Genomic DNA, 25,096 nt, shown 5'->3' on the forward strand with positions numbered 1-25,096 from the left:
TGACAAGTTCTTTCCTACACAAATTGCTAAAAACACATTTTTTCAACATCAATGTGATTACCTTCAACCAAAAAGAAGCAGAAGAAATTATTTTAATCAAATTTTCAACTATTTGTAACCATAATGTAGATTTAAAAAGCAAAAACACATAACTGTTATAGAGAACAAAATAGAATGTGTTAATAAACAATCAAAGGAAAAAACAAATCAATGCTAAAAAAAGAAATAATTTATACATTTATTTATTTATTTACACATGTACTTATTTATACCCAAGTAATTGTTCACCCTCTATAGTCTACAGCAGCGCTCTCCAATTTTTTTGTCCACCACGGACCAGTGTCAAGCAAGACCTGTGATTTATATCATATTACTATTACACATATTATATGATTTCATTCTTTATTTAATTATTATTTATAGAATGTAATAAGTCATCTCACCATAATGCAGAATCGTGTGTTTGATTAATTTAAGGATAGAAATGAAATTGTAAAAGGCAGAAGTGGTCATTTAAAAAAAAAAAGTCAATAAAATGGAATGAACTAAAAGTTTTTATTATTTCTGTGTGGCCCAGTAATAAATCATAAATGGTCTATAGGCATAGATGTGTGGAAGTAAACACTTATTTACTCTCTCCAGTGTTAAATCCACTGCCCTGCTCATTGGTTCCTGCAGATCTGTGCGGGTCCAAATCCCTTCATTTCGGTTTATTTGTCCAGCATGCATAATCAGATCTCAAAGCAAATATTGAAGGCTCTTTATCCTTTATCCCTTCTCAAGTGGATCTTCTGTTTCTTATACAGGTTGCATTTTCATGCTCTTGCAATTATTCAAACTGACACATTTTTTTTTATTGTTATTTAAATACGAAGCAGAAATAAACATTGCTTTCCCCATAATAGTATTATTAGTAATAGTAATAGTTTTTCTTGCCACAATCACTACTTGTTTTCTTATTGGGGATAACCTTATACAGTCCGAATAAATAAACGAAAAAAATATACTACTACTACTAGAATAAATAATAATAATAATAATAATAATAATAATAATAATAATAATAATAATTAGTGTGGGTGCGCATGCGCTCTGTGTGATCCGTTGCTCGGAAGCCCTTATCTCTTATAAAGCACTAAATTGTAGATTGTTTTTTTCCCACTACGGTGTAATGTAAAGGTTTATCTTTTCTGTGCGTCCTGTTTGCATCGTGTCACAAATAAACAGCAGTACGTTTCTCCCCCTCAAGTGTGATTAATTTTACTATCTCCCACGAAACCGTGTTAATAGAACTCATTTTATCTGTTTATTTGTTTTTAAATTTATTTCTTTATATTCGATTATTTTACCTTTAATTAGCTTACATTTCGCCTCTGAAAAAACTCAAAAGAGACGAGGCCACTCCCTACATTTTGGATCATAAACCAGGGCTGAATCACAAATGACCTTTCCTGCACTATAGAGAGTGTTAAAACTACGCGGCTCTTCCGTAGTGCTCCTATTCAGGGAACAGAGAGGCGTTTGGAATACAACCCAGGAACTTGTTCCACGCACGCACAGGAGAGGAACCGGAGTGCGTGGAGCAGAGTGGAAACAATTGTCAGTGTTTCTGTGGAGTACAAGCGCGTATTATTAACTCAAATACGAGTCAGGGAGAGGATTCAGGATCACCTTAGCAGCACGCCGCTGACTGGATAAACTGGACGGGCGAACAGGAGGAATTTAAAGCGATCTGGTTGACTGCATTATTGATCCTATAGGTCTCCTTCTGAACGTTGAGTGAGGTGAAGTTGGGAACTAGCCGGGCAGTTTCTTTGCCTTCAGAGTAGTCTAGCAGAGTTCCTGTGCTTACGACACTTCGTTAACCGAGTATGGATTGCGGACTGCTTAGTGATATGTGAACACAGCTGAAGGCTTTTCGCTGTCCAAGCAAACGAGATGAATTTGCAGTGGTGTACGTTTTTTATCGAGCTCGTCGCAAAAGCTAGTTAGCCGGCTAGCAAACCAGTGCTAACTATTCTACCTGACATATACGCCGTTTCCCACAATATTTTGCTCCTCTTCATTGTAGCGTTTGCCCTTCCAGGGGCAGGTAACTATAGCTACGTAAACATATCGTTCACCATTGTTTTTGATTTACGATCATTTTATTTTCATACGAAGATAACTGCGTTTTTGGTGAGGGTTTTTTTTTCGCTCGTGGAAAAATGGATGCGGTAATGGAGAAGGAGTGCAGCGCGCTGGGAGGACTCTTCCAATCTATCATGAACGACATGAAGGTAAAAGAAAATGATAACACGAACACCTTAAACGAAAATACTCGATTTTTTTAACGGACTTTATAAGAATCTTTCAGTGCTGTATATCCGCCTTGTTCTGCCATGTGCCCCATGCACAAGTTACTTACCAGCTGTTTGGCTACAGAAAGCAAATGTCCAGGTTCCATCTCGGATAGCAACAGTTCTCTGGTTGGTCGCTTCACTGCTGAAAGGGAGAAACAACAACGATAACTGTTTGTCCTACAACACTGTAAAAGATGCTTCCAAAACCTTATTGAACACACAAATAGTAAGAATCCCTATATGTTTGCCATTCGGACACTTTATAATAAGTTGGTTCTGCGTTTAATGAATAAATGAGACGTATAAACTGTGAAATTACAGTTATGTAATCCTGAGGAAAGCTGAAAAACCCAAATGGATTGGAAGCATTATTGTAAAATCATATATCAACATCGACCAGAGTCTTCATTCATAATTGTGTATAAAATCTGCTTAGAAAAGAAAAGAAAAATAAATAAATAAAAAATAAATAAATATACACACACACACACACACACACACACACACACACACACACACATGTATGTGCCAAAAGACCCAATACAATATCAGAAGTATATTTTTCCTATAAGCATTTATCAATATTTTTAACTATGATCTGGATAAATGTATTTGTATATTGAATTTCACATCTGTTTGCTTCTATGATCATGAAATAAAAACCTCCTTTGATCTGCTTCAGATCACAATTAGTGTTGGTTTACTGCAGTTTTGTACCTGGTATCAGTTTGAATTGCTTATTGATTTCAATTACACATACCAATTATATTTTTTGCTCAGATGGGATCTGAATCATTTCTTTTTCTAATCAGACCAATGTGACCAAACTGGTATGTCTCAGTCTAGATTAAACCAGAGTGTTTTTCATGCCTACCTCAGGTTTGTTTGACTCATACCTTCCTACTTGAACAAAATGGCATTGGCTACACTGCTGGGGGCGTATTAGCGCACAATGTGTGTGATGTGTGTGTTTAAGAAACTCGATAGTACATAAGCGTTCTAGCTGACTATTGACAGTCGCTGATGCTCTGAAAATAATTAAGGAGAACTCTCTTTCTGTGTAATGTAATAAGTGTTTATGATCACCTAGTTACAGTGTAGACAGTGGTTTTCGTTGTCTCTAATCATTATATCCCACTTAAGTCACACCTAAAACATAAACAGTAAACTGAGCATGTAACTGAATTAGAGACCCTGGAGATGTGGTGTGGCAACACTTCCTTCAGAGCCAACATATCGCCCTGTGATTTTATTTTTTTTAGACCTGAGCCCAGATGTGTCTGTCATTTTCTTATTTTATCCTCATTTTAGTGGTTTTCAGCTTTTTTTGTTTTTATGGAGTTATGGGTGTTACTAAATGTACATCTGCTGTGGCATGCACAGACTTTACACTTTACAGGCCTGCTAACAATTATATTGTATAGAAAATTGTGGAGGAGATTGATATGAATTGTTATATAATTCTGGTTATTACAATTTATCTTCCCCTGCATCATCTCTGACTTTATTAGGCTCTGCTGTCTCACCCCACAATGTCAGGGTTTTGTTACTCCTCTGTTGTAACTCAGCTCTATCTAACTTTGTGATCAGGGTCTGAAAATGGCCTGAACACACTTTCAAATTCATTTAGCACAATTTGGTAATTAAAAAAAAAACGTCCTTCGCTTACAAATTTTATACCACTTACAAATTTTATTACAATTATAAACCAAGACTAGGAAACTCTGACCAACTTGGGGGGGGGGGTTATTCAGCAGGACAGTTTGTTCATACAACTTTGAAAGTGAAATTGTTAAATCAGGAAGTGAGGGCATATTTTGACATTGGTGTGACTTATTCAGAACAAACTGAATGACTCAAAAAAGGACCTTTTGAATTTTTCCATAGGTTGGCTTCATAAAACTTTAACTAATTCACAAAAGTGTACAATAAATTTTTAACTGCTCAAAATAAAATAAAAAAGAATACTCTATTGATTTTTTTGAACACATGTCAAGGGAGTGTGATGTAATGACTTTGTGATTTGCCAAATATGAAGTAATGTTGAATTTGACCATGGAAGATGGCACAGGGAGAGCAGATACCAAACCAAGCTGAGATTCTAAGATTTTTATTATAATGAATGGCTTATCCATAAAGCACAAAGATTTTTGGCAGTTTCCCAGCCAGGAAGTAATGTCATACCTTGGCATTGTGGAACAATTCTATCCAAACCTTTGTAGGTGTGTGATGGGCCTTGCAGTAGAAGCTTTGTCTGAATGTTCTATAGTGCACTATAATTGAAAAATTAGTAAATTGTCCAGTCCCATTCAGCCCAAAGGCTGATTTAAAATAATTTTACAGAACTCTCCTGAAAGATGAAGATTAAATGGACAGGTCATGAGCCTGGATTAACCCTGTTAGATGTAGATATGATGGTTTAATGAACCTAGAGTTGTTGTTGATATGTGAAGTGCTTAGTTGGTGGACACTGCACAGTCCCAGTTCTACAATCTGTGCAGACAGTTTGTCCACATTATGTTTACAGAATTTTCCAATCCTTATCTTATCAGGGTTTTTTTTTTTTTTTTTACATAGTCTTGAAAAGCATTGAAGCTGTAAATTTGTACTCTGCCTATGACTGCTTTATATGTGATTTATTTATTTATTTAACCCCCCCCCCCATTTAGTCCCCCCCTCTTTTTAAAAGGGAATCTCTTAAAAACACTGAGACTAGGGTGTTTCCAAACCTTTGATAGGCATTGTATTAAGAAATAAAAATCCAAGTTTACCTACACACAACATTTCTTAATTTTTCTGTCACTCTTAGGTGTTTGTTTGTGTTTCTATATTTGTTTGTTTATTTTGTACACCATTTTTTAAGCCAGCAAGTCAGCTACAGAGCTTTTTAAACTTGAGCTGGTTTGGTCCATGACTAAATTTAACCATTCAAATCTGACTATCATCAGAATTATGTTCTACAGATGGCAGACTCTGGCTGGTTTACAAAAAACAAAAATAAAAGATGCAATTTATTGGCATGTTCTGTAATACCTCTAAAATGCCTGACTAATAAAGAGCAAGTCAGAGAGAGATTTTTGTGGTTTATTTATAATAACTAAAAATTCTGCTTCACTGTATCAGAGTGTAAATATGCATTTTGGAAGAACCGGTTCTTTCCTTTTATTTTTAAGGTGTATGCTCAAATTGTTTAAGTTTTTAAAGCAGAAAGAAGGGCCAAGCTCATAATACTGTAGAACTGGAAAAGAAGACATGAACTAAATGCACACTTTTTTGTGAATTTAAATGTCAAATTTGCACGGGTAGGCTTGTGGGCTTTACCATTGGGGAAATAATAAGCTGTAAGATATCTGGAAGAGTGGAGCGTTAAGAGTGAGCGGTTAGTATGCATTTGTTTAAAAAGTGTTCTTTTATTTTATTGTTATTATTTTTTTAAAGATTTTAGTAAACGCACTTATTTTGACAAGCTTGTGGTTAAAGTGCTGGAGGGTCTCAAACAATCATTCCCTGAACATTCTCAACAAACCGGTGCTGGTTCATAATTACATGGGAACTTGATGGTTGATGAGATGATTGCATTCCAATATCTAGGAGTGTTGACAATAACTTTGTACAATATTGAGAAAGTACATGTTGACATTCAAGTAGGGGTAGACATGAGACAACTGTAGATTGTGAACAATCAAAATGTCACCACAGTCAAATCCTAAGTAATGTGATGCTAAAGACCTTTTGTCAGACGTGCTCTGAACACACCTGAACTTACAGTGAAGAAAATAAGTATTTGAACACCCTGCTATTTTGCAAGTTCTCCCACTTAGAAATCATGGAGGGGTCTGAAATTGTCATCGTAGGTGCATGTCCACTGTGAGAAACACAATTTTTAAAAAAAATCCAGAAATCACAATATTTGATTTTTAAACTATTTATTTGTATGATACAGCTGCAAATAAGTATTTGAACACCTGAGAAAGTCAATGTTAATATTTGGTACAGTAGCCTTTGTTTGCAATTACAGAGGTCAAACGTTTCCTGTAGTTTTTCACCAGGTTTGCACACACTGCAGCAGGGATTTTGACCCACTCCTCAACATAGATTTTCTCTAGATCAGTCAGGTTTCTGGCCTGTCACTGAGAAACACGGACTTTGAGCTCCCTCCAAGGATTCTCTATTGGGTTTAGGTCTGGAGACTGGCTAGGCCACGCCAGAACCTTGATATGCTTCTTACAGAGCCACTCCTTGGTTATCCTGGCTGTGTGCTTCGGGTCATTGTCATGTTGGAAGACCCAGCCTCGACCCATCTTCAATGCTCTAACTGAGGGAAGGAGGTTGTTTTGCAATACATGGCCCCGGTCATCCTCTCCTTAATACAGTGCAGTCGCCCTGTCCCATGTGCAGAAAAACACCCCCAAAGCATGATGCTACCACCCCCATGCTTCACAGTAGGGATGGTGTTCTTGGGATGGTACTCATCATTCTTCTTCCTCCAAACACGTTTAGTGGAATTATGACCGAAAAGTTCTATTTTGGTCTCATCTGACCACATGACTTTCTCCCATGACTCCTCTGGATCATCCAAATGGTCATTGGCAAACTTAAGACGTGCCTGGACATGTGCTGGTTTAAGCAGGGGAACCTTCCGTGCCATGCATGATTTCAAACCATGACATCTTAGTGTATTACCAACAGTAACCTTGGAAACGGTGGTCCCAGCTCTTTTCAGGTCATTGACCAGCTCCTCCCGTGTAGTTCTGGGCTGATTTCTCACCTTCCTTAGGATCATTGAGACCCCACGAGGTGAGATCTTGCATGGAGCCCCAGTCCGAGGGAGATTGACAGTCATGTTTAGCTTCTTCCATTTTCTAATGATTGCTCCAACAGTGGACCTTTTTTCACCAAGCTGCTTGGCAATTTCCCCGTAGCCCTTTCCAGCCTTGTGGAGGCGTACAATTTTGTCTCTAGTGTCTTTGGACAGCTCTTTGGTCTTGGCCATGTTAGTAGTTGGATTCTTACTGATTGTATGGGGTGGACAGGTGTCTTTATGCAGCTAACGACCTCAAACAGGTGCATCTAATTTAGGATAATAAAAGGTGGACATTTTAAAGGCAGACTAACAGGTCTTTGAGGGTCAGAATTCTAGCTGATAGACAGGTGTTCAAATACTTATTTGCAGCTGTATCATACAAATAAAAAGTTTAAAAATCATATTGTGATTTCTGGATTTTTCTTTTTAGATTATGTCTCTCACAGTGGACATGCACCTACGATGACAATTTCAGACCCCTCCATGATTTCTAAGTGGGAGAACTTGCAAAATAGCAGGGTGTTCAAATAATTATTTTCCTCACTGTATTGTTTATTGTATTTTTTAAAACTACACTGCTCGTCTAGCTTACATTCTCCCTGACGGACGAGTAAACAAATTAGTAATAGAGCAGGCAGTTCTGTAACTCATGCTTCCTCCTTAATTTGTTTAGCAACAGAGGAGGAGTTGGAGCACATGCATTTCTAACAACACAAATCCGCAGCTGGAAAAGGAATAGCTTATTTTAAATTGGTGAAATAAAAAAATTTAACTCTGCTAATTTAGTCAGTATAATAAATATAATAAATATACACTCTTGTGTATATTTTTAATGTAGAAATAATTTCCTACATAATTTTTTTGGGAAGTGCATTTTATAAAAGGGTGGGAGTGGCGCTCTTCGTCTCATCTCTGACAGAGACACTCCTTTTAGAGTGATTTGTCATGTACTTGTACATTCCTGCCTGTAGGCTATTGTGATAAATTATTCATGAAAATATTTATTTACACTGAAACTTATACAGAAAGTTTAACTAGGCTTAATTAAATTAACTAAACAACAAACAATGTCATGGCATGTGAACATTTATTACGATCACGTCTAGAAGCCTATAAATCCACCATGGCCTATTTTCCTCACTCCTCTTGAGGTGACTACTTTGTTTCTTTTACCGGTTTGTTGTGCATATTAGAGAAGGGATCACCTTTGATGTGGTGGCTTTAGAGAGCCATATTCCTATTGTTAGTTGTTTGAATATGGCAATGAGTTATGTTTAAACTCTCATGAATAGTAAGTTTGAGTTGCTGGTTTCTGTTTCAGTGCACAGAATGGCTCCTTTTTGCTCCAGCAGGGTTTGCAAAATAAATGTATGGAATCATCTCAATGTAGCGTCTTGTTGAAGCATGTTTGGCTGCATGCCTGGTTCTGTTCGGATGGTTCTGAAAGCTGGCTTATTGCAAGTATTTAACATGGCTGGCTATTCTTCTACTGATCATAATTATATTAAATACAAATTTTTCACAGAGAGCTGTTGGGTTATGTTTAAATTTGTTACAGTCAGAGAACAGGTAAAGGGACAATAAAGTGTATCCAGTTAGCATCCGGCCAGTAGTTTATATAGCAATAAGTCTGAAACCTTACGTTTATAGTGCTGTAGTTATACAGTTGTATATATGCTGTAGTTAACATTGATGGCAACTGTTCCGTTATATTTTTCTGGTCATAGCAAGCATAGAATGTCTTGTGCTTCTAAAGAAAGCAGTTGTAACTGGTTGAGGGGAGATGCTGGGTGGTTTGCAGTCAGGGAACCAGGATGTCTTGCAACATACATTAAGGAGTTTTTTTGTGTTTAGCATCCTGAAATATTTGCTTCAGTTTGGCCCTGGATGCAATGTAAGCCTCCCAATTTTCAGATCTGAAAGCAGCATGAGAGATTCAGTACCCGCAGAGCAACTTATACGATTTGTAGCAACCGACCCTCGTCTACCAGAGTCCGCCGCTGCTCTGTTAAATGGGGAGCAATGTGAGAATACTGTTGTATTGGTTGACATCTTGTTTGCAAGAGACATTGTGGCTTCAGCGCAGTGCATATAATTATTGCAATACAGGTCAAGAGCTTCAGTTAATGTTCATTTCAACAGGGGTGGGGTGAAAAAGATGATCACAGATTTCTATAACTGTGGCATATTTACTGGTACCAGATGGTTTGAGTATTTAAGTAAAAAACTTAAATTAACGGATGCAAACACAGATGTTAGGTTGGTTTGTACTTAAGCCAGTATAGGCTGTTTGGCAATATTTTGGTTTTGCACCACATGTAAAAGGATTTGCTTTTTGTAGGCTATGCAAAAATAGCACAAGCCAGCCAAACATTAAAATTTGTCATACCAAAGTATGCAGAAAAAGAAAATCTGTAGGATTCAAAGATGCATGATATAATTTCTCCATTGCTGAGTTGCAGAGTCTCCTTTAATGTTGTTCATTTGGCCAGTCATTTCAGCCAAACTATTCTTACGACTTCTGACCTTCAACACTGTGTTGGTAAATAACTCTGAAATGTCTGTCATGCATCCTGGTGCCATCTTTTTTTAATAAACCAATTTCCATCATACCTAGCATTAACTAGCTCTTGATAGGATTAGCCGTCATGCGCTACGAAGTTCCACAACATCTCGCTAATGCTGACAATAACGCATTCATCCTGTATGAACTCTTCCTTAGCACACACATGAGAAGAATGCACTCTAGGGCCAGCTTTTGCAAAGCAGAACTTAATGTACCTGGACAAGTGCTCATATGATGACCAACTGATATTCTTATGAACATCTTTAACAAAAGATTTACTTAGCCAGTGATATTTGATGGTACAGTTGGCAAAATAAACCATCAAATATTCAGCAAAAGCATTGCAGACAAAATGGACAAATATTCGTGCGAGCAGATGCGATAGTAAAGAAAAGAAGCAGCATCTGAGGGCAGAGAATTATTTTGCTTGTGCGTACAGGTTTTACCTCGCGCGTTTCAGCTTGTATTGCGTGTGCATCGATAACTTGTGTGCACAAGGGTTTCAAACACTTTTTTTTCACATGTACATTTATTTTCCGTCTGTGGTTATATTTGGATTTTTGTGCTTGGATTTTCCTGGCATACAGACCTCAAATCTGCTTTTCTTTTGCTATCCATGTCTGTCTAAACCTTCGACCTTTTGTTGCTGTTTAATTATTGCAGGCCCTATGCGATAAGCATATCATGATGTGCTTACTAGCTTAAATATACAAATGAGAAAAATATTCATGATTTTGTATTTTTCCTTATTCCGGTAAAATCCATTTTTAGCACAACATACTGCATTCTTCAGGATTTATTTTTTATTTTTTATGCGAATTCATCAAACACAGCATACCAGCATTGATTTTACTTTCAGATCACATTAGTGTATTATATAATAAAAAAATTCTACAGCTAACTTTTGTTCTTATTTTTGTTCTATACTTTTGACTTGGTGTTTTTTTCTTTCTCTTTTTCTTCTCTGTCTAGTGTATAAGAAATGGTAGAGCACATAATGAGCATTGTGATTGTAAATATCAGAATATACTCTTTTGCAGGTGATTTGTATCAATGTGTTCAAGTGTGAATTTGATTGACCAGAACAAAGATCTGTTTAATTTTATTATTCTATTAGTAGTAGTGTTTTAATATTCACATGTTATATAAATCTGAAAGGATGCAAGATTTCTAGGATATCCAGTTTAAGATCATGATTTTGGTTAGTTTTTCATTAAGTTTTTATGAAAGTTGGTGGATATCTGAGACTAGACCTAACTCAGTCTAATGATTTGCCTCTGTTTATTCTAAATAACCTTACTACTTTTTCCGTTTGTGTTTGCCTTTAGGCAAGTTACCCTGCCTGGGAGGACTTTGTTACAAAAGGGGCCAAGTTACAGTCTCAGCTAAGGTAAGAACTGCCTTTTTGTCTACACACATTTCAGCCATTGGGTTATTTATCGGATACCTTTATACACATATGAAACAGAAAGTATGTCTTTGATACTGTTTTTTTCAGCCATTCTGTTGTTTTGTTGATGTGCTTAGGATCACTGTCCTGTTGCATTCTAACCCAACTTTGGTCAAGCTTTAGCTGTGGGACAGATGGCCTCACATTTGACTCTAGAATACTTTGGTATAAAGAGATGTTCATGGTCGACTCAATGACTGCCCTTCTACCACTGTGCTTGACTGGTTGGTAGAAGGTGTTTGTTCTGATATGTAGGGCTGAAGCGATTTCTTGAGCAACCTGAATACAAATTTGTTTTGTAAATTTTAGTCCATTTAACTACACACAGAGCACTGTTTTTCCCCACGGACCATTATTACTGACACACCACCCGCTAAACCCTGCAGCGCTCTTGGGTCTCATTTATGGGGTATGCACAAAACGGGCTGGAAACGTGCGTACTCCACTTTCCACGCAAACGTTGTGTGCGCAATCGGTGTCGCCAATTTCTCCTTCTCGCCTTCTGTGTTTTCACGTTGTGCGCACGCCAGGCTCAGAGTTTACTTACAGGTGCGCGCCTTTTCACAACATGTTTGTTTTTTATAAATTGCAACCTTTTCGTGGAAAGTGGTGTACTCACGTTTTCAGCCTCGTTTTGTGTGTATGCCACATTTATAAATGAGACCCCTGAACGGGTAAACACAGGAGACGCTGCAGGATGAAAAATGGAGGAACAGAGAGAAAACAGTGAAAAATAAGATTCAGGCCAAAGTTTAGGATAATTTCAAACTAAAACATAGAGAAAACCTCGTACAGTGCGTTTACCCTTTTTTGAAATCTTTAACATTTAACATACTAACTGAGGGCTGTAGAGTCTAAGGTTTTTTTCAGTTTCTATGACTATTGCATGGTATGGACTTGTGGTGAATTTGCTGGGATGACCATTCCTGGGAATGTTGTTAACTGTCTTTCAATTCAATTCAATTCATTTTTATTTGTATAGCGCTTTTAACAATTAACATTGTCTCAAAGCAGCTTTACACAGATAATGTGGTGATTAAACGTAAATATGTTCTTTGTAAGTACATTTGTCCCTGATGAGCAACTGTGGCAAGGAAAAACTCCCCGAGATGGCATAAGGAAGAAACCTTGAGAGGAATCAGACTCAAGAGGGAACCCATCCTCATCTGGGTTGCACCGAATGTCCATTTGAAGCAGATATACAATGTTGCGGGGTGCAGTGATGATCAGAAGCAAACTGTATCCTGAGTCAGTGCAGCAGACTGTTGACATTAACTACAGTCCAATCCATCCTCAAAGCACCCGTTCTTACTCGGGAATTTCATGGAACCACCCAAGTTGGTGATGAGAAACCATCCCAAGCTGCACAGAGTGGCCTCCAGTCGAAGAGAACACTATCCAGAGGCAGGCCTGGATGAAGTGGGAAGATCCACGGAGGGTAGAGGGGCAGGAACAGTGGTCACTGGAGCCTCAGGAGCATGTTTAAAGAGAGAGAGAGAGAGAAGAGGGGTGACAGGAAGAGAAGGATATGGATTATTAAGTGTCCTTATTGTTGTATGAAAGTACTGTCACTGTGCTGTTTGGACTCCGGCAAGACTCGCTATGGCAGCATAACTAAAAGGGAGAACCAGAAGGTAACACAGACATGAGGGATCTCTGGGATAAGAGACGACCCACCACACCACCGTCAACAAACCTGAGTGAACGTGTGAATGTGAGGGGACGACAGCATACAAATATACCAGTTCACCAAACACTCTATATCAATGTTCCCTCCAGATCTGAGCCTTTACCCAAGAAAAAATCTACTGATAAAAGGCTTGACTAAATAAATACGTTTTCAACCTCGACTTGAACACTGAGACTGTGTCTGAGTCCCGAACACTGATTGGAAGGCTGTTCCATAACTGTGGGGCTTTATAAGAGAAAGATCTGCCCCCTGCTGTAGTCTTCATTATTTGAGGAACCAACAGATAGCCAGCACCTTTTGATCTAAGTAGGCGTGGAGGATCATACTGGTACAGAAGTTCACTCGGATATTATGTCTTTTACTTGTGGATAGTTTTCCTCACTATACATTAATGAGCTTTAAATGGCTCTCTTTAAAATTGCTTTAAATTGTTTGTAAATGGCCTTATAACCCTAACCAAATTGATGGACAGCAACATTTGCTTCTCTAAGGTGAAAATTCACATGTCCTTGTATGAGACACATATTTGGGAAGCTTACATTTTGAATAAAATTTTTTAATTATAATGTGAAATGTTGGAGATGCATCAGTATTGCTTGCATCTGTAAACCTTGTGTGCAAGAGCACTGTGTATATGTAGGCTAGACTTATGCAAAGGTCATTATAGTTTTTACATTTTTCCTTGATAAGAAAATAAAGTGAGTGAATAGTAGAAAGGTTGTAATTGAGACAGACTCTCTGGCAATCTTTGGTATGGCTAAAAATATTTTCTTGTGTCCCAGACAATTGCACAAGCCATAATGAGCACAAGTCCATTTGTCCATTGCTAGCAACAGTAATTGAGTGCATGAATTACATTATTACTTTTAAGTTAACCTGAAATATACTGAATGAAAGTATTTTTAATAATGTTTGCATTTTACTAATGGTAACAATTGTGAACAAAACGCACATCAGTCTGTTAATCACTATAAGAATGTATTTCATATGTTTCTTGTTTTAAAACCCTTAAAACTCCACCTCTTTATATCAACAGCATAGATATAAGCACAGAACTATTTTTCAGCGAGTGTTTTTGTCATAAATTCATTTGAGATAAATGACAGAATAAAGTCTACTTGTGCTAATCAGATCTAGTAATATACGTAATAATTATTACAAGGAGTGTAATACATGTATAGCACGAATGAGTAATAATATGGCTGCTTGTTTTGAAAACCACTGACAAATTCCATGTATAACAATTAAAGTGAAATTGCTGTTTGTAGGTTCTGTTGGTGTATTTATTGGTTTTCCTCAATTCTGCTATATCTGAAAGACAATTTTGAATTTAGACATGATCACACCATATACACTAGATATCATGTTGGACACTTAAGACTTACACATGCTTTTCTACTAAACGGTGAAGAAACCCCAACATGTGATCCCTGTAAAACAAAAATGACAAACTGTTATGCTCTTTATAACATTAGGCAACACTTTTACCTCAGAAACTACCTTACTTGGGAGTCTTCTAAAATGTCTCACCAAGAAAATAAACTCTTATAAAGTGTTAAAGTGACGGGCCTAATATTGCTGCTGTTTTTGACATGAAGAATTTATAAAATAAAGACTACTAATATGTCTCCCATTACATACCTTCACCCTGCCATTAAAATAGGTATTGTTGCTGGCATGGTGTTAAAAGAGCCATAAATAAATTGTTCTCCGTTGGATGCTTAATGCTGAAGCACTTTGGACCTAATTTAATACACTATAAAGACGACAGTATTAGACATCTGACCTTTCCTGCCATATGTTGTTGTTCTCCTAATTGTTACCACAAAGCTGCAGGCACACAAATGTATAGGACGTCTTTGGATGCGCTATAATAACATTTTGCGTTCACTTGAACTTGGAAAACCAAACCTGTTTCAGCATGGCAATACCCCTTTGCACAAAGTGAGCTCCATGAAGATCTGGTTTACATGGTTTTGGAGATGAAGATCATGAGTGGCCTGCTATAGAGCTCAGATCTCATCTCTACTGAACACCTTTTGGATAAATTGGAACCCTGTCTGCACCCCAGACCTCCTCACCCTACATCAGTACTTGATTTTACACGAGGCTGATGAGCACAAATCGCCACAAGCACACTCTAAAATCTAGTGGAACATCTTCCCAGAACAGTGGAGGTAATTATAAGAGCAAATTCAGACTAAATGTGAAATGTGATGCTCAAAAAAGGCCAGGTGTCCGCACACTTCTGGTCTGTTATTTTCCAGAACAGTTTCTGTCCTTTATGTAGTTAATTGAGCTACATGATATTTATCACATTTATTAAATATGACTACTGATTCACAAATTTTAGGTTTAGTGCAGCTTCAATTTTATACATGTTTTATAAAGGAAAAATGGCCATTGCTTTGGATAAATTTTTTTTTAGTTGATTTTAATATTCAACATTAGAACAAACATTGCAATTCAATAACTGTACTGTTTGTTTTTTTTTTTTTTGCCTGATCTATTCAGACTTTCATCAGCAAATAAGAATTGTGCCTTAGAATGTACCAAAATTCACTGGCATGTCGTGAACTATTTTTACAAGATGCATTACCCTTTTACCAAATTGAAATAAGGTTATTACCCCATTATTGAAGCTGTTTACCATGCAAGTAAGCAGCAGGTGTGGGTGATCTTGCAAAAATATATCATGTCTTTATTTTAGGCTGAATCCCAAATTAAAACTATTATTATTTATAAGCCTCAATAGTTTGAAAAGGAAAACAATCAAATCGCATTATTTTGCAAAAATATATTTCAATCATTTAGGCTCCCAGCTGTTCATATTGCACTAAAAGCTGTCTTTCTTGAATAAAGTATTTTAAGTATGCAGTTCTTGAGAATTCTTGAATGGTTTTTTCTTGTATTCAAATCAAATAAGCAAACAAAACCCTACAATATTATCAAGCAAGCCAATTTGATGCTAAAAGAAAACACTAACTTTGGAGTCATATCGATCTGTTCACTTTGCTACCCTTCTAAAATGATAGATGTTAGTGAAAATGGCGGGGCACTGATTTATGCAAATTCAAATGTCTTTTTATGTTCTGCTTTTTGTCTCTCTGTAATAGGACAACCATCATTGTCGTCGGCTCATTTCTGGATGCTTTTCAGAAGCTTGCTGATATTGCAACTGGAACACGAGGTGAGAAATCCTGTTTTCTTTTCTTTTAGTCACTTATTTAATCTTTTGATTTAGCTTGCATTAGTGTAAAAAAATCTAGTTGTTATAAAAGTGTATATTATAAAAAAATCTTTTGCAAATGTATGAGACCATATTAAACCTAAACCCTCCTTATCTGTTTTTTTATTAAAGAGATATAAATCTAAGCTATTAACAAAATGCTTGCCTAAACAAAAAGGTTTGCCTGGTACTTTTCATTATTCTAGTTACTAATAAAGAACATACAGCTTTTGATCCATGCAGTAATCAGTAAACGCCTGGAAGAACATTTTGCGACTAATTAGGTTAACCTGTTAGCCTTCGCTAAATTTTTTTGGGCTCACAGCTGAAAATGCCCTACCTACCTTTAAATGTTAACAGTTCCTGATAAAAGTGGGCTACATACACAATTAAAATATATTTAAAAAGAAGACACTTTGAGCTTAACTGTCCATTATGTCATATCAAAGTTGATATTGCTCAAAAAGATAATGTAATAGTACCTTATAGATGAAGTACTGTGAAAATTAATTTCCTGAATTGAATTTTTATAATAATGTAGCAATCCAGAAAAGTAATGGGTTAAAAGCCATATGTTTCATGAGTTCATATAAAAAATTACAAAAAATGATATTTATGATAAATGCGATTCCTGCAAACATTTATCTGAGACTATGTCTGATCCTTTTCTCCCTCCCCCTGTTTGAGAGCCACCTGCTAACTCATACTCTATTCATACAGTCTGCATATTAATGAATGACTGACCATTAAAGGCCATTGTTACACATGTTTGGATATTGAGTTTGCATTCATATTCATGACCAGGTAGCAAGATAAGCTATTGTTTTACAGTCATGGCTATTCATATTGATGTACGGCCATTTCAATCTCAACAATTCTCTCTCTCTCTCTCACACTCACACATACACACACACACACACACACACACACACACACACACACACAGACACACTTACTTTTCAAGCATTTCTCTTATAAAAACAAACGGGCAATAAAACGTATAACATCGTATAAAACTGTAAAGGGAGATATGTTGTATCTTATAGATATAAAATAGGCTCAGATTTTCCATCCCCATGCAGATCTCCAAGTCTCTGTTGTTACTCCGCCCCCAAGAATATTTTCCTCATCGCTGTTTTGTGCAAATCTCTGATAAAACAACTTTTTTGACTGTCCTTTTTTTATTTGTTTTGTTTTTTGTTTTGTTTTTGTTTTTTATTTTTGTAAACAAATGCTCAGTTAGCACAAAACAGCAGTTTGAGCAGAACTGAGAGCAGCATTTACTTCCTGGTGTTACTGTGCACGTGTGCTGTTTGACCAGTAAGAGTTTCTAAAGATAAATAAAACTAAGAACCTGCCACGTGGGGAATAAAATCCTCCCATATATCATTACAATCCTGCACTAATTGGCTACATTTTCTATAACTCATTTTTATGTCCTGTGGTCAGACAAATCAAAATTCTCTTTGGAAACTTTTGAAGCCATGTCCTCTGGACTAAAAACGAGAGGGACCATCCAGCTTATCAGCACTCGGTTGACACAAATGGGACAACATTCCTATCCTAAAACTCTAGGAACTGGTCCTATAAGTTCTAACATATACTGTTTTTATAAAGAAGAGGAGATGCTACACGGGGGTAAACATGGCTTTTCCCAACTTGACGTGTTGCAGCCATCAAATTAAACATTGCCTTAACTTCAAATTTTTCTCAGTTTAAACATTTTATATGATTTTTGTTGTCAAAACATTATATATAATATACATATATTAATAATAAATACAAGTTTCTAATTCAGGTTTGCTGTACATTTACTATTTGTTGTTTTCTTTGCCTGCCTGTGTAGCAAATAAAAAATTCACAAGATCAGGCACATGATTTAAATAAGGTAACTTTTTAACATTGTTGCAAGCTCATGCCTGTTTTTCATATAAACTTGTCTATTTGTTTTGTTTGCTTTACAGGGGCAACAAAAGAAATTGGCTCAGCACTGACCAGAATGTGCATGAGACATAGAAGCATTGAGAACAAATTAAAACTCTTTACTACGTAAGAATGTCCTTTATAAGTATATTTCACTTTTCTGAAATCTAAACTTCACTAAAATGGTGTTAAAATGTTATTTATATATATATGTGTGTGTGTGTGTGTGTGTGTGTGTGTGTGTGTGTGTGTGTGTGTGTGTGTGTGTGTGTGTGTGTGTGTGTGTGTGTGTGTGTGTGTGTGGGGTGAGGTACACATATGCCGAATGCAATCCTTTTTACATGCGAAATATAGTTAAAAAATGGATTCTCTTAGGAATCGGCTGACTGCAAGATAGTTTGGTTTTGATAGTCTCGCACTTTGAGCCCATTTTTTTTATTATTATTAAACTTGAAAACACACAACAATGCCAGGGATATAAAAACAAACTAGTTAGCACATTGTTACTGTGGCTACTCAATCCGTACCTGAAATAATATTTTTAGTACACCTAAATACAATTTGTAATGTGCTGTTTGGTGCATGTGCGAAATTGCGGCCACATCCTGTTTTACAGTCTTGTGATATGGATTCTTTAGACTTTGCTTCAAGAATTTTTCTTAAAAGGAAAAAATCCTTACATCCCGCTTGTAATTCACTCACATTTTATGTTTTGGATTTTTTCCGAAATTGTACCAAACCATGACTTTTGTGTACACCCCTTTGCAAATTGTTTATATTGTACATTGTACATTTATAATTTTGTAGCACTTTGTTGTAACTGAAAAGTAAAAAGTTAATTATTTATTATTAAATAAACATAAATTGTAGTCTCTAGCATGTGAGAGGTAAATTTGTGTTAGCTAAAAAATCCTTTCTTTTTGAAGAAAGGATTTCTTCAAAAAGAAAAGGATTTCTTCTAACAATGAAAACTTCCAAAAGTTTTCATTGTTAGAACTGAAAAAGGAATGTCTAAGCACAGGTCATAAAAAAGAGCTCAATAGTGAAAAAATGTTTGCAGTGAGGCACGTTTATGATTTTTGTTTGCGTGCATGGACATTGCCAAGGCCAGATGCACACAAAGTGTGTCTCATGCTTGATAATTTCTTCAAAAGACATTTGGAAACAAAGTCTGTAACAACATTCATGTAACAACGTGATAATTTTTTCTTTTATTCTAAAATGCTCTGTCCTGTTTGTATAACAGTGCTTTCATGGATAAATTGATCAGTCCACTGGAGCTGATGTTGGAGGAGTGGAAAAAGGTGGCCAGTCAGCTTGATAAGGATCATGCTAAAGGTGGAAACTTAAACTTCTACAGGCCAACACCTCTTTATTAATTGAATCAGACATCAAGCTATTTTTGGTGTAATCAGTTATGTAGTAATCATTATGTTGGGTTTTTCTCTGTGGGAAACATATTAGGTCTTTCTCTCTTAACAGCATCCTAAGAAAGCAATTGGCATTATTTATGTGCTTGAAAATAGCACAGTGTATAATATTTACAACATGTATAACATTGTATAAAAAATTAATATAAGTTCATGTTGGACTTTTCACTATAAAAAGTTTAAAAAGGTTTAGCATTTGATAATAAAACATTTTATATATTGAAATCATTAACGGACCTATGAATATACTTATGCAACTTTTATTCCTTATCAGGAATCTGCTCAGTTATCTTGCTCTTAGCAGGATGAACTAAATAAGATATTAATTCTGGATTTTCATAATAAGGGCACTCTTTAAAATTATTAAGGTCAAAATCTCAGTAATTAAACGTTATATTCATTTATGTATGTACATGATTTCTGGCTATATAAACTTTCAATCCCTTCAGTAAGGTTTTAGAAATATTGTATTTGTTATTTTCTTTATAGAGTATAAGAAGGCACGAGCAGACATCAGGAAGAAATCATCTGATACAATCAAACTGCAGAAAAAAGTAAAAAAAGGTAAGAATCAGGAGTGCCTTTGTGGAACAAAGAGTATAAATGACTTCATTTTAGTTAAAATGGTAATAGTGATTTTAACAATGGCTATTTTTTCAAAAAGCTGCTTTACAGAAATTCAGATGTAGTATGTCAAAAGTCTGTCAAACACCTAGGCTTTTCTCGTATTTTAGGAAAGACACATGCAGGTTCCTTTTGTTTATGCAACAAACTAGGTCATTTGATTTTTTTTTCTTCACTATATTGTTTTATTTCAAAAAAAAAATTATTTAGCATGAATAACAGGTTTATACACTCTTTGCATCTCAGTTAGTTTCGCCAAACATTCAGTTTAAATATTTTGCCATACCTATTGCTAAAGGTGTTCTTGCCAAAGGTGTTCTTTTAGGTGTTCTTTAGGTAGGTGGATATTTCCTTCTGACCTTGTGATCAAGTTAAACCCAGAGCAGTGTAATAGGATTTAGGTCTAGTGAATGGGCAGGCTATTCCATGATATATAACACTCCAGCTGACTGTTTGTGCTTTAAATAATGCAGACCATGAACATATGCTTCTGGTCATTGTCTTACTGTTGTTGTACGGTGTAGTTGGTTACAATTAGCTGCAGATCTTGTATCCTTTTCTCTCTGTCTTACGTAAGTTCCTCTGTTCGAGTCAAAAATGTCAAATTTGAACTCTGAACTTTATACACAGAACTTTCTTTCATTCATTCACTGTTCAGTTTTTGTGTTATTGCCTTTTACCAAGTTTCTTGCCTATAAACAAAAGGCACATGCATGTGTCTCAAAAATGACAAAAATAAAAGACTGGGTGTTTCCAACCTTTTGACAGGCACTGTAAAATTAAAATCTTTACTCAGCCTGAGCAGGCCAGAGGAGAAGGTAGACCTGAGGTGACAAGAGGAAGAAATCTTAAGGGAAACCAGACTCAAAAGCTGTTCTGGGTGAACGGATAAAGTTTTAAGTCATAAGTAAGCGTGAGGGCCTGAAGGTAACATAGACTTGAGAGCAGTCTGGAATATAAAGCAGTCAGACAACCAGTCAACCATTAGCAAATGTGTGACAGAGTGGAGGTGTCAATACATCCATAGAGCCCCCAGATCTATTAAGAAATGTTTTCAACCTAGACTTAACGACTGAAGTCTGTCCCATAAATGGCAGGCTGTTTCATAATATGCAGTAACAGTATCTCACTAAAGTGAGTACACCCCTCTCATTTCAGCAAACACTTTAGTATATCTTCTCAAGGGACAATATTACAGAAATTATTTTGGATATATTTTCAAGTAGTCAATGTGCAGGTTGTATAGCAGTACAGATTTACTACTTTTTCTTTCGGGTGCTGCCGTTATGGATCGCCGCAGCGGATCATCTGTCTCCATACCCCCCTGTCCTCTCTTTCACCCTAAACACCTGCATGTCTTCCCTCACCACATCCATAAACCTTCTCCTTGTCCTTGCTCTTTTCCTCCTCAGCATTCTCCTACCGATATACCCCATGTCCCTTCTCTGCACATGTCCAAACCATCTCAATCCCCCCTCTCTCACTTTGTCTCCAAAATGTCCTACATGCGCTGTCCCTCTAATAAACTCCATTTCTAATCCTGTTCATTCTTGTCACTCCCAATAAAAATCTCAGCATCTTCAGCTTTGCTACCTCCAGCTCCACCTCCTGTCTTTTACTCAATGCCACTGTCTTTAAACCATACATCGCAGGTCTCACCACAGTCCTGTATACTTTCCCTCTCACTCTTGCAGATATCACAAATCACTCCTGCCACTCTTCTCCACCCACTCCACCCTGCCTGCACTCTTTTCTTCACTTCTCTAACACACTCTCCAATGCTTTGCACTCCAATACTTTGTTAGCCCCCAGGTACCTGAACTCCTCCACCTTCACCACCTCTTCTCCCAGCACCACTCTTCTGCCCTCCCTCCCATTCACACCAGATGTACTCTGTCTTACTCCTACTGACTTTCATTCCCCTTCTCTCCAGCACATACTTTCACCTCTCCAGGCTCTTCTCAACCTGCTCCCTGCTCTCACCACAAATCAAAATATCAACAAGCATTGTAGTCCACGGAGACACCTGTCTGACCTCGTCCGTCAACCTGTCCATCACCACTGCAAGCAGGAAAGGGCTCAGAGCCAATCCTTGATGCAGTCCAACCTCCACCTTGAACCAGTCTGTCATTCCTACTGCACACTTCAATGCTGTCACACTGTCCTCATACATGCACATACACATCTCCCTTATTCTTAAACATTGGTACCAGCACACCCATTCTTTATTCCTCAGGCATCCTCTCACCTTCCAAAATCTTGTAAACTCAAATGCTGTCTCATCTAAACATGCTTCTAGAGGTATGTCATCTGGTCCAACCAACTAATGATTGCGGTCATTGAGTGGCCAAGTATGTCTCCACACCTGAACCATATTGCGCGCCTGTGGGGCCTCCTCAATCGGAAGGTGTAGAAGCGCCTTGTGTCTAACATCCATCTGCTTTGTGATTTCATTATGGAGGAGTGAAAGAGGATTCTAGCAACAACCTGTGCAGCTCTGGTGAATTACATGCCCTGGAGGATTAAGACACAGTTTTAACATGTTTGCTTGGAGTTGCCAGTTATTTAGACAGTAATGGCTGTATGTTGTATTATTTTTTAGAGGACAGTAAATCTATACTGCTACACAAGCTGCACATTGAGTATTCTAAAGTGTATCCAATTTTACTTTCTATAGTATTGTCCCTTAAGAACATATAATAAAATAGTTGCTGAAATGTGAGGGGTATACTTACTTTTTGTGAGATACTGTATGCCTCCTACTATAGACTTCAATATTTAAGGTACAAAGTTCCAGCAGCTTCTTTTTATTCAGATATGAGGTATGAAAGATCATAAAAGACTAAGGATTTTACTCTTTGGTTCTTCAGCACAAGTACATTCAATGTTTCATAAGTCATTAGTGGTATTCTATAATGAATGTGATAATTTATACTGTAAATATCAAGTGTCTAATGTCAAGCAACATTAGCAATAGAGGCACAAGCCTTACTCTTTCATTTACCACTTTGATCAGTGCTGTCTCAGTACTGTGATAAGATTTTAACCCTTACAGACAGATTTCATTAAAGTTATTCTATGCTAGTTTGAGCATAAATTATGTGCTACAATTGTTTTTTACGATCTTTGATATGAAGAGGTGGTTTTATAACTGCTAATGTTAGCAAAATATCAAATTTGTAATAAAATGCTCAGAATTGCTTCTATTCATGTGAAAAAAAAAATGATCAGTGTTTAAGTACTCAGTCATTTTAGTTGTAAGCTAAAGTGACATGCTTTAATTTAGGAGGGTCCAGGACCTCTCATTACTGGAACTCTAAGTTAATAATTTTTTACAGACATGTATTACAATGTGAAATTAACAGAATATTTTGTGTACCTGTGCTTAGGTAGGGATGAGGTACGGATGCAGTTGGATAGTGCATTGCAAGATGTAAACATTCGCTATACCGAGCTAGAAGAGACAGAGAAGAGATCTGTGTGCAGAGCACTGATTGAGGAAAGAGGACGCTTCTGCTCTTTTGTTACAATGCTAAAACCTGTTCTTGTGAGTTTTCTCCCTCTTTCAAACACATTCACAACATGCATTACAGTTGTAATTACAGTGTAGGTGCTCTAACATTAGGAGGTATTCAGTCCTTCTAAAACCCCCCCCCCCCCCCCCCCCCCGCATATGAACTCAGGCCTAGTGCTATTTGCTTAATACATCTAATTTTCTTTTTATTTACATATTTTTTGGATGGTCTTCAACTATGTTGTTTATGATTTTTTATATTTGTTGTGGGTTTTTTTGTTTTGTTTTGTTTTGTCTTTTAGGATGAAGAGATTAGTATGCTTGGTGAAGTAACACATCTGCAATCAATTCTTGAAGACCTTTGTAACCTGACAGTAGATCCTAGTACTTTACCACCTGCTAGTGAACAGGTAATCCCTGGACTTCCACACAAACTGCACCTACTGAAATAGTGCAATAGACAGATACTGATAATGACATACATTATGTATTTCTTTCTCTCGCCTTCTCGTTCCCCCTTTCCATCTGCAGGTTATTCTTGACCTGAAAGGTTCTGAATACGCCTACACATTCCAGACTCCACCAGCATCTCCCAGCAACACACTGTCACGCAAAAGCAGCATTAGCAGGTGTTTTTTTTTCCTTTTTTTTTTCCTTACTGTATTCAGGGAACATATTACTTGTGGTATAATAATAACATAGCTTCTTTTACTGTCTTAGAATATCTATATATGTAACAATTTATACTGTTATATATAACAGTTATTATCCATTTGTCTGTGTGCCTCTTTCTAGTAACTATGCCTCGGTGCGTCACGTGCCCTCTCTGGACTCTATCTCAAGTGTTATGGATGGCCTGCATTTGCAAGTCCAAGAAGTAGGACAGGTAGTGTGAGCGCACACACACACTGACGGATACGCTTTGCATAGTTCATTGTTGTTGTCAGAAGGTATCAAAATGCTGTTTTATTTCAATTGCATAATATCTAATATCCAACATTTGTTTTTTGTGCTAATCAGGTAAGAACTGCTGCTGCATTTTGACCTAATAGTTTTTTTTTCTTCCTATTTGTCTTGCTTTTGTTCTGTCTACTACCTTACTTTTTCGCCTTCTCAGTGCTCATGTCACTTTTGTGCAATATCTTGTTAAAATCAAATTAGCATAGTGAAGAATAGAAAATAATTCATGCTCCTATTTGAATATGAAAATGGCATTATCTATCTTGATACAGTAGCTGTATTAATAGAAACATTATGTATTTTATGACTGGATGCCCCCCAGATGCATCTCTTAATGGGTTATATGTTAATCTGATTCCTGTGGTCCCTATGTATGTGTTTGCGAGTGAGCATGTGCCAGTGCATGTGCGTGCGTGCGTGTGTTCACATACTAGATGTGTTACTTTGTAAACATCTTTAAACTTGTGAGGTAACCACATTGCTTATCATGAAATATGAATAGGAATATTTTAGTTTAATGTATTATAGATTCCCAGTTTCTATTGAACATTCTCTAACTGGTAG

The 25,096-nt window shown here is 36.7% G+C and overlaps 1 protein-coding gene across 2 annotated transcripts in view; it reads left to right on the plus strand.

Annotated features, from left to right (window-relative positions):
• The first annotated feature begins 1,458 nt into the window (after positions 1-1,458).
• mtss1 (MTSS I-BAR domain containing 1) overlaps positions 1,459-25,096 on the plus strand; it is a 37,212-nt gene continuing 13,574 nt past the window's right edge. For both annotated transcript variants that reach the window (XM_083532708.1, XM_083532709.1), the window contains exons 1-10: positions 1,459-2,279; positions 11,041-11,102; positions 15,969-16,042; positions 18,046-18,130; positions 19,251-19,342; positions 19,924-19,998; positions 23,448-23,605; positions 23,875-23,982; positions 24,104-24,201; positions 24,368-24,458. In XM_083532708.1, coding sequence (XP_083388834.1) covers positions 2,208-2,279; positions 11,041-11,102; positions 15,969-16,042; positions 18,046-18,130; positions 19,251-19,342; positions 19,924-19,998; positions 23,448-23,605; positions 23,875-23,982; positions 24,104-24,201; positions 24,368-24,458 — 915 coding nt within the window. In that variant the 5' untranslated portion in view covers positions 1,459-2,207. The remainder of the gene's footprint in view (positions 2,280-11,040; positions 11,103-15,968; positions 16,043-18,045; positions 18,131-19,250; positions 19,343-19,923; positions 19,999-23,447; positions 23,606-23,874; positions 23,983-24,103; positions 24,202-24,367; positions 24,459-25,096) is intronic.

Source organism: Silurus aristotelis, assembly GCF_946808225.1.
Source record: "Silurus aristotelis genome assembly, chromosome: 2".
NCBI lineage: Eukaryota > Metazoa > Chordata > Actinopteri > Siluriformes > Siluridae > Silurus > Silurus aristotelis.